Below are 11,128 nucleotides of genomic sequence, written 5' to 3'. Positions count from 1 at the left end.
ACATGTTATACTTACCTGCTCCATGTAATGGCTGTGTGCAGAGCAGCCCTGACCCTCTTCTTCTGGGGTCCCCAGCCAGTGCTCCTGGCTCCTCCGTGCTCGCTCCAGAGTCCTGCTGCTGCGTCCATTGATACAGACAGTGGGACTCTGCCCTGCCCCCTGCTTCCGCTGCTATCAATCTGTCCAATGAAGAGAGAGACAGCAGTGGAAGCAGCTCATGCACATCGCTGGATTGGATAGACTCAGGTAAGGAAAAGGGGGGGGTCTAGGGGGGAGCTGCAGCACAGAATGTTTTTCACCTTAACCACTTAACCCCCGGACCATATTGCTGGTCAAAGACCAGAGCACTTTTTGCGATTCGGCACTGCGTCGCTTTAACTGACAATTGCGCAGTCGTGCGACGTGGCTCCCAAACAAAATTGGCGTCCTTTTTTCCCCACAAATAGAGCTTTCTTTTGGTGGTATTTGATCACCTCTGCGGTTTTTAGTTTTTGCGCTATAAACAAAAATAGAGCGACAATTTTGAAAAAAAATTATATTTTTTACTTTTTGCTATAATAAATATCCCCCAAAAATATATAAAAAAAAAGTTTTTTTTCCTCAGTTTAGGCCGATACGTATTCTTCTACCTATTTTTCGTTAAAAAAAAAATCGCAATAAGCGTTTATTGATTGGTTTGCGCAAAAGTTGTAGCGTTTACAAAATAGGGGTTATTTTTATGGCATTTTTATTAATATTTTTTTTTACTAGTAATGGTGGCGATCAGCGTTTTTTTTTTTCTACTGCGACATTATGGCAGACACTGTTGACACATTTTTGGGACCATTGCCATTTATAAAGCGATCAGTGCTATAAAAATGCATTGGATTACTATAAAAATGCCATTGGCAGTGAAGGGGTTAACACTAGGGGGCGGGGAAAGGGTTAAGTATGTTCCCTGGGTGTGTTCTAACTGTAGGAGGGGTGGACTGACATGGGGAAATGACTGATCTTCTGTTCATACATTGAATGAACAGAAGATCAGCATTTCTCTCCCTGACAGGACCGGGAGCTCTGTAAGGAGCGATCGCGTGTGCCCGGAGGCGATCGCGCCCGCCAGGCACACGCACAGGAGTCGGAGGGCGAGCGTGCGCACCCCTATTGGCTGCTGGGCGAGGTGAAGTATAGCTACGTGCTCTCGCCCAGCAGAGCCGACCTGCCGCTGTATAACTGCGGCGGCTGGTCGGCAAGCAGATAAAGCAGAGTTCTGCCCAAAAAAAAAAAAAATTAAGTCAGCAGCTACAAATACTGCAGCTGCAGACTTTTTATATTAGGACATTAACACAGGTGGCCCGCAATGTCAGCACCCGAAGCCAAACTGTCCCTTGGCTCTCAGGTGCTGCCATCTTCGGTAACGGGTTCACTACTGCGCATGCGCCAGTTGCGCTGTTCTATCTCACTGGTCCCTGCTATCTTCTGGGACCTGTGTGTCTCCCAGAAGACAGCGGGGGGGGTCAGATGAGGGGCCAGACATGGCATAGATCGCCACGAATACTGCGGCGATTTATGCCGGAAGTGGGAGCAAATACCTGAATTGCACTGCTCCCTCCTCCCCCCTGAAAGGTGCCAAATGTGACACCAGAAAGGGGGAGGATTCCAAAAAGCAGAAGTTCCATTTTTGGGTGGAACTCCGCTTTAATCCATTGAATGCAATAAAGTGAAAAACCTTAAAGAGGAATTAAAAAAACCTGCAAGAGAAAGGCATAATGAGCTAGTATGCATAGCACACTAGCTCATTATGTGGCACTTACCTGAGATCAAAGTCCTCCTCGTTACCCTCTGCCGCCATGTCCCCTCGCATCTTCTTCCTGTTATCGCCGCTCCGGCGATGTGATTGCCCAGAGCGGCGATGAAGTCGCTCCCGCGCTTACAACCACTTTAAGGCTTTAGAATCACTTTAAGGTGACTGGTGTGACTACAAATGCTGGAGTTTGTGCCTGATACTCATTAGAACTAAAAATGCTGCTTGGATGAGTAGCAACAAATCTTCGACATTACAGAGCAAGTCCAATTAAGTGTGACTAACTACCACTAGCCATCTGTATGGAAGATTCGCTTGCCAGAAACTGCACCAAAGATTGCAATAGAGAAAACAGGTAAGACCTAGGCCCGGATTCACATACATCGGCGCATATTTATGCCGGCGTAGCGTATCTAATATACGCTACGCCGACGTAGCGCAAAGAGGCAAGCACTGGATTCACAAAGCCAGTCTTGCCAAATCTGCGCTGGGTTCCCTTGGCGTAAGCCGTCGTAAGTGGAAGTGGGCGTGAGCCATGCTAATGAGGCGTGACCCCATGCAAATGATGGGCCAAGCGTCATAGAAGTACCTAAAACGAACGGCACATACGCTGTCCCGTGGACGTATCCCAGTGCGCATGCTCAGAATCACGTCGGAACTACTCCCTAAGATACGACGGATCACTGCCTACAACGTGAACGTAACCTACGCCCAGCCCTATTCACGTACTATGTAAACAACGTAAAATACGACGGCTGTGTTCCCTGGTCCATACGTTTGCATGAGTTGTGCCTCATAAATGGGGAATAACTTTACGCCGGGCGTACGACTTACGTAAACCGCGTATATTATGCGCCGGGCGCATGTACGTTCGTGAATCGATGTAACTCCCTCATTAGCATATGTGAATAGGAAATCAATGGGAGCGCCACTTGCGGCCAGCGTAAATATGCCCCCAAGATACGCCGGCGTAGGAAAGTTACGTCGGTCGGATGAAGCCTATTTTCAGGCGTATCTTGGTTTCAGAGTCCGGCGCATAGATACGACGGCGCATATTTACACTTACGCGGCGTATCTCGAGACACATCGGCGTAAGTGCTTTGTGAATCCGGGCCTAGTGCCTAACTACAGAGACAAGTTCACAACCCTGGTGGACAGGTGACTCTTTAGCGTTTATCTATGTTGGGAACTTGCTCTGTGCACACAAACACATTCTATGCACAAAAATCACTGAGATCGAGTCCGATTCCCCTTCAACCACTTGTACCACAGGCCCGCTGCATGGCTTCCCATCTGCTTCCAGGTAGCAGCCTTGAATGATGAGCCCTCTTGCCCATCTGCATAGGTTTCTAGTAATGTAAAAATGACAGCTAAAACGTAACTGGTTGCCGTAGGCAACATCTCCATTTTCTATGCGCTACTTATTTGAAGCTAGTCCAATGGGTTTCTGAGGCCCTTAATTCATTTTACGTTTTTCTCATTTGTATTCCTGAGGATCTGTGTATTATTATCGTCAATCGTATGGCAGGGAAAGGCAGTGTCGCTTTTTCTACCAGACTTACAGCTGTACAGTTTAAGTTGTGCTTTATCCTGCCTTTAAAATAGACAGCTAAGCTGCTGAGGTTTGGTAATACAGATTATTGGATATCCTTTGTAAGAGTCCTGGTTCCTGTTTTTTTTTTTTTTTAAGCATTAAAAGCGTGCAAAAAGAATACAACATTTTCCTGCAATCGGTTACAGATGGATGGCAACGGCAAATACATTCACGATACAATACATGGTCCGATTTTCCCACCTCACTGTGCAACTCCCTGAAAACAAGAAAGAAAAAAAAAATGTAAAACAGGAGCAAACACTAAAAATCCACTAGCATTAAAGTGTATCTTTATGCAAAACCTAGAGGACACACAAGTGACATAGGTGCCAGTGGAAGGAACATCTGAGTATTGTGTGGGACTAGGCAACTGCCACACCTGCCAAGTGTGTTGGATGCTGAAGATTCTATAGCAAGCCTGTCTTTAAAAGACTTTGGGAGATGTAAGTATTAATGCTATTTTGGAGGCTGGGCTTATTTTTACACTTTGAAATATGTGTAGAAGAAGAGTGACTTTTTTTTTCTCTGCCCATGAAGTATTGTCATATTCAGGGATCGACAAATCCCGGGCGCCAGGTCGCCATGGCGACTAGAAATAGGGTCCTGGCGACTTGGCTTGGAAGGGGGGCAAAAAAAAAATTTTTTTTTTTTTTTTTTTTTGTGAGCTGGGGCCATCTGGTGGTGAGCCGTTGGTATTACAAGTTCTTACCACCAGATGTGAGCTGGCGCCATCTGGTGGTGGCCGTTGGTATTACAAGTTCTAATTCTAATGTCATTTTACACTATTTTCACTGCCATCTTCTTCCCTCTAATTAGAACCCCCAAACATTATATATATATTTTATCCTAACACCCTAGAGAATAAAATGGCGATCGTTGCAATACTTTCTGTCACGCCGTATTTGCGCAGCGGTCTTACAAGCGCACTTTTGTGAAAAAATTACTTTTTTAAATTAAAAAATAAGACAACAGTAAAGTTATCCCCATTTTTTTTTTATATTATGAAAGATAATGTTACGCCGAGTAAATTCATATCCAACATGTCACGCTTCAAAATTGCGTCCGCTCGTGGAATGCCGACAAACTTTTACCCTTTAAAATCTTCATAGGTGACGTTTAAAAAAAATCTACAGGTTGCATGTTTTGAGTTACAGAGGAGGTCTAGGGCTAGAATTATTGCTCTCGCTCTACCAATCGCGGCGATACCTCACATGTGTGGTTTGAACACCGTTTACATATGCGGGCGCTGCTCACGTATGTGTTCGCTTCTGCGCGCAAGCTCGTCGGGACGGGGCGCGTTTTCTGGCTCCTAACTTTTTTACCTGGCTCCTAGATTCCAAGAAAATTTTTCAACCCCTGGTTATATTAATAGACCAAAGTTATTTCTACCACTGGGGCTACCAATTGCCACTCTGATCAATGAACAGGCACACTTTTGCAGTTACATAAATGTTGACGTGCAAGGCGCCACAGGTTGCAATTAAATGTAATTAGTGAAAATAATTGTTTAATAGGAAAAAAGTCTACTTCAGCAAGGCAGTCTTGGATGATAACAATACAAAGAAGTATCCATCACAATGTTATATTTGCAGCTAGGCAGTAAGCATCATCTGTACCTATCGGCCACAATCACTTTGCACGCTGCTGGAAAATTGACTACAAGTCCCAGCAGGTAATACATACAATAAGGCTCTGAGGTGGATGGGTGTGGATTACATGCACCTGAGCCCCAGGAGAAGATAGGGAACTACAAGTCCCAGCAGGTTATAATATAAGGCTCTGAGGTGGATGGGTGTCCAGACATTCATCCACCTCAGAGCCTTATATTATAACCTGCTGGGACTTGTAGTTCCCCATCTTCTCCTGGGGCTCAGGTACATGCAATCCACCATCTTTGTCCAGTTTTTCTCTCACTGCTGGGACTTGTAGTTCTCCATTTTCTCCAGGGGCTCAGATGCATGCAATCCACCATCTATGAGACTACAAGTCCCAGCAGTGAGAGAAAAACTGGACAAAGATGGTGGATTGCATGCACCTGAGCCCCAAGAGACAATGGAGAACTACAAGTCCCAGCAGGTTATACATACAATAAGGCTCTGAGGTGAATGGGTGTGGATTGCATGCACCTGCCTGCAGGAAAGGAATCGGCACATTGAGGTGAGAGGGGAACTTGAAGCAGTTGCTAGTGCAGCAGTGCACTGTGCGCACTGCTGCTCCGGAGCCGAGTGGGGCGGCTGGACTGTGCTGAGTGAACTGCGGGGGGGCGTTGAGTGAACTGCGGGGGGGGATGGGGGGCCACTGCTGGCGCTGGTGGTGGCGGGGCTGGCTGGCAGTACTAGCGGCTGCAGGGCACTGCTGCTCCCGAGCTGAGTGGGGTGGCTGGACTGCGCTGAGTGAACTGCGGGGGGTCACTGAGTGAACTGGGGGGGGGGGGGGGGCGCTGCTGATGGTGGCGGGGCTGGCTGGCAGTACTAGTGGCTGCAGGGCTCAGTGGCGGTGCTGGCGCTGGGGATGGAGCAGGTCTGTTCAACACTTGCCTGAAAAGGTTGGCGGCGCTCCTCTATAACGCTCCCACACGCGCTCCAGAGAGATACCGGAAGTCAAGGGATGATACCGGAAGTGATGTACTGCCCACTGACTGACCTCCCCTCCGGCCCCCGCTGCGCCAATCCAATGACAGCTAGTAGGCATACTAGCAAATCAAAGGACAGTGGGAGTGTGTGCGGGCGCACAGTTTGCGCCCTGCACAGGCCCTAAATATGGGAAAATCAGCTTCCCAGCCTGCAATCAGCTGGGGGGGCGGCGCCCGAGCGCCCCCTATGGACGGGTCGCCACTGAAACTGACCCATATTTAGATGGGATGGAATTGAAAACCTGCAAAAGTATCAGGCTGCATATGTCTGCTCACAGTTTCGAATGAATGTACTCTGGGTGGCTCAGTGTGGCCCAGCACATTGCGGCTGTGCTGACTCCCATGAGCATGAGTGGGATCGCACTATTCCACGTTGGCCAATCCAGAGGCAAAAACACCCAGAACCAGTATTAACCGGGGGGAGATAATGAAATCCACCGGCAAGGGATGGAACTGTTGCAACGTTGGAAAGTGGACGTAAGTTTTTTTGTGGAGTTTAGTTCCACTTTAAAATATTTTTTTCATTTGGCTGATAACCAGAAGTGTGTAGGTTTTAAGAGATTAACATACCGTATATATATTCAAGTATATTTTCAGCAATTTTTTTGTGCTGAAAATGCCCACCTCTTATACTCGCTGTCCCCATCTGCAGCCTTAATATCTCCCAGTGCTGTGATATATTCAGTCTAACCGGCAGCCGTGCATTGTACCAAAGCCCTGCCTCCTCCTCATCCGTAATAGGCTGAACACTGACTCACTCCTGGAAACCGAGTCAGTGTTCTGTCAGGGACGAGGAGGAGGCGGGGGCTTTGGAACTCTGCATGGCCGCCGAGTAGACTGAGTATATCAAAGCGCTGGAGATAATAAGGCTGCAGATGGGGGCAACGCCAGGAGATAATAAGGCTGCAGATGGGGGCAACGCCAGGAGATAATAAGGCCGCAGATGGGTACAACACCAGCACAATGGCAGACGCCAATCAGGTACTTGAGGGTGAGGCCTGAGACATGCAGATGGACACAGTGAGGGCAGTGAGGGAGTCTGAGGCATGCAGATGGACACAGTAAAGGAAAGGCTGAGGCATGCAGATGGACACAGTAAGGGAGGCTGAGGCATGCAGATGGACACAGTAAGGGAGTCTGAGGCATGCAGATGGACACAGTAAGGGAGTCTGAGGCATGCAGATGGACACAGTAAAGGAAAGGCTGAGGCATGCAGATGGACACAGTAAGGGAGGCTGAGGCATGCAGATGGACACAGTAAGGGAGTCTGAGGCATGCAGATGGACACAGTAAGGGAGGCTGAGGATTCCAGATGGACACAGTGAGGGAGGCTGAGGCTTCCAGATGGGCACAGTGAGGGAGGCTGAGGCTTCCAGATGGGCACAGTGAGGGAGGCTGAGGCTTCCAGATGGGCACAGTGAGGGAGGCTGAGGCTTCCAGATGGGCACAGTGAGGGAGGCTGAGGCTTCCAGATGGGCACAGTGAGGGAGGCTGAGGCTTCCAGATGGACACCGTAAGGCTGCAATTGTTGACACTCTTTTCCACTTACAGTAGCTGCTGCATTCTCACCCTAGGCTTATACTCGAGTCAATACGTTTTGCCATTTTTTGGTGGTAAAAGTAGGTGCCTCGGCTTATATTCGGGTCGGCTTATATATTCGAGTATATACGGTAATCGTGAAACAAAACTATATATTTGTGATGACCATCATGTTCAAATCTATACACCTACTAAAGTTGGTTTATCTGCCCAAAACATTTCATCGGCTCTACATAAGAATTACCATCAGTGGTGTTATCCCAGAAGGAGGAGCTTGCTGAATGAAGACCACCGCCTCGTTTTTGCATAACTGTACAGGTTACTGAAGAAAAAAAATAAAAAAAATCTGATGTTGGTGAAGAGTCAAATGCCCCAATGTATAAAAAAATTTAGTTTTTTTTTTACATAAGTCACATATTTATGTACAAATAAAACATTTGCACACAGACCCAAAACCTAAGCTGCAAACACAAAAATGTATAAATCATGTTAACCCCTTCATGACTAAGCCTTTTTCTGACACTTGTTGCTTACAAGTTTAAATCAGTATTTTTTGCTAGAAAATAACTTAGAACCCCCAAACATTATATATATATATTTTTTTTTTTGTAAAGACCCTATAGAATAAAATGGCGGTTGTTGCAATATTTTTTGTCACACTATATTTGCAATACCTCACATGTGTGGTTTGAACACTGTTTATAATTGCAGGTGCGGCTTACATATGCATTTACTTGTGTGGGGGCGAGCATGGAGGGATGGGGAGCTACATTTAATTTTTTTTCTTATTTTTTTATTTTTTGTGCCTTTAAAAAATATATATATTTTTTCTGATTACTTTTATTGCTGTCACAAGGAATGTAAACATCCCTTGTGACAGTAATAGGCAGTGACAAGTACTCTTTATGTAGAGATCTGGGGTCTATAAGACCCCAAATCCCTCCTTTGCACTTGAAAGCACTCAAAACGCCAAGTTTGGCAGTTTTGAATTCTGTCATTTTTGTAAATTTGGCGCCTTTAAATCTTACGTAAACCGGAAGTACTGTCATGACATAGCTCCTGGGTTGCTAGATCCGAGACCTGATCAAAGCCGATTCCGGGTCTCTGGCCAGCCGGCGGACATGTCTGCCGGCTGGTCGCTCGGGCCTCCTGGTGGAGACGAGCTGTGCAAGATTGCAGGAGGGGGAGACGTCCCCTGCTGCTTGGGATAACTGCTGAATCATTGGCTCTAAGAAACGGTACTGGGATGATGCCTGCAGGCATCACCCTAGTACAACCCCTTGAAGCCGAAGGCCTTATATTTGCGTTATGTTGGCGTGAAGGGGTTAAAATTGGAATTTGTAAGCGCTGCGCTAATAGGAATTAATTGTTATATGAGAGACTCAACATAACAGTCATAAGTAAAATAATCACTTATATGCATCAACACTGTGTCAATACAAATTTATACATGAATATAAATGTGTGAACGAAAAACACAAATTTGTGCAAATTTTGGGAGCAGTCCAAATCACTTGTGGTATATAATGACAACACGCAATCTCCAAGTGAAACCTTCACCAAATTTTCTCGGACACTCTCTTCCTATATTTTTGACCCTCCGCACAAAGGTAAAATATGCATATTTATTTTAATCCAGAAGCAATATGGACACAGGTAAATGGAGCCATTACAGATACAGTGGGGATCGAAAGTTTGGGCACCCCAGGTAAAAGTTTGTATTAATGTGCATAACGAAGCCAAGGAAAGATGGAAAAATCTCCAAAAGGCATCAAATTACAGATTAGACATTCTTATAATATGTCAAAAAGAGTTAGATTTTATTTATATCATTTACACTTTCAACATTACAGAAAACAAAAAAATGGCGTCTGCAAAAGTTTGGGCACCCTGCAGAATTTATAGCATGCACTGCCCCCTTTGCAAAGCTGAGACCTGCCAGTGTCATGGATTGTTCTCAATCATCGTCTGGGAAGACCAGGTGATGTCAGTCTCAAAGGTTTTAAATGCCCAGACTCTTCTGACCTTGCCCCAACAATCAGCAACATGGGTTCTTCTAGGCAGTTGTCTAGAAAACTGACACTGAAACTAGTTGACGCTCACAAAGCTGGAGAAGGCTATAAGAAGATAGCAAAGCGTTTTCAGATGTCAATATCCTCTGTTCGGAATGTAATTAAGAAATGGCAGTCATCAGGAACAGTGAAAGTTAAAGCAAGATCTGGAAGACCAAGAAAAATATCAGACAGAACAGCTCGCAGGATTGTGAGAAAAGCAATTCAAAACCCACGTTTGACTGCACGATCCCTCTAGAAAGATCTGGCAGACACTGGAGTTGTGGTATACTATTCCACTATAAAGAGATACTTGTACAAATATGGTCTTCATGGAAAAGTCATCAGAAGAAAACCTCTTCTACGTCCTCACCACAAAAATCAGCGTTTGAACTTTGCAAATGAACATATAGACAAGCCTGATGCATTTTGGAAACAAGTTCTGTGGACCGATGAGGTTAAAATAGAACTTTTTGGCCGGAATGAGCAAAGGTACGTTTGGAGAAGAAAGGGTACAGAATTTAATGAAAAGAACCTCTGTCCAACTGTTAAGCATGGGGGTGGATCAATCATGCTTTGGGGTTGTATTGCAGCCAGTGGCACAGGGAACATTTCACGAGTAGAAGGAAAAATGGATTCAATAAAATGTCAGCAAATTTTGGATGGTAACTTGATGCCATCTGTGAAAAAGCTGAAGTTAAAGAGAGGATGGCTTCTACAAATGGATAATGATCCTAAACACACCTCAAAATCCACGGGGGATTACATCAAGAGGCGTAAACTGAAGGTTTTGCCATGGCCTTCACAATCTCCTGACCTCAACATAATTGAAAATCTATGGATAGACCTTAAAAGAGCAGTGCATGACACAGCCCAGAAATCTTAGGCCTCGTACACACGACCGGATCTATCCGCTGGAATTGATCCGCGGATCAGTTCCAGCGGACAAATCCGGTCGTCTGTACGGCCTAGCGGATATTTATCCGCGGAGATTCTTCGGGCCGGACCATTTCAAGCGGATAGAAATTTCTTAGCATGATAAGAAATCTATCCGCTTGAATCGGGACCAGCGGATTGATCCGGTGGTCTATACAGACTCACCGGATCAATCCGTCCGCTCCCCTCCCTCGCATGCGTCATAATGATTCGACGCATGCGTGGAAGTACTTACCTTCCAGCGTCGCGCACGTCGCCGCGTCATCATCGCGGCGACGGCGCGACACGTCACCGCGGATGAATTCCGCGCGGATCCGATGGTGAGTACAAGCCATCGGATCCAAATCCGGAGGAGGAATCTCCACTGGAAACGGTCCGGCGGACCGTTTCCAGCCGTGATCCCCTCGTGTGTACGGGGCCTCAAAGAACTGGAAGACTTTTGTAAGGAAGAATGGGCAAAGATACCTCAAACAAGAATTGAAAGACTCTTGGCTGGCTATAAAAAGTGTTTACAAACTGTGATACTTGCCAAAGGGGGCAGTACAAGATATTAACTCAAACTACAAACTTTTGCAGACGCCATGTTTTTGTTTTCT

At 46.0% G+C, this 11,128-nt stretch overlaps 1 protein-coding gene across 1 annotated transcript in view; it reads right to left on the bottom strand.

Annotated features, from left to right (window-relative positions):
- Positions 1-3,452: 3,452 nt before the first annotated feature.
- Positions 3,453-11,128, bottom strand: part of DYNLT3 (dynein light chain Tctex-type 3) — a 46,101-nt gene continuing 38,425 nt past the window's right edge. Inside the window, exons 4-5 of the mRNA XM_040338128.1 lie at positions 7,790-7,867; positions 3,453-3,591 (exon numbers count right to left, since the gene is read on the bottom strand). Coding sequence (XP_040194062.1) covers positions 3,515-3,591; positions 7,790-7,867 — 155 coding nt within the window. The 3' untranslated portion in view covers positions 3,453-3,514. The remainder of the gene's footprint in view (positions 3,592-7,789; positions 7,868-11,128) is intronic.

Source organism: Rana temporaria, chromosome 2 (assembly GCF_905171775.1).
Source record: "Rana temporaria chromosome 2, aRanTem1.1, whole genome shotgun sequence".
NCBI lineage: Eukaryota > Metazoa > Chordata > Amphibia > Anura > Ranidae > Rana > Rana temporaria.
This window is presented reverse-complemented; position numbering and strand designations above follow the sequence as displayed.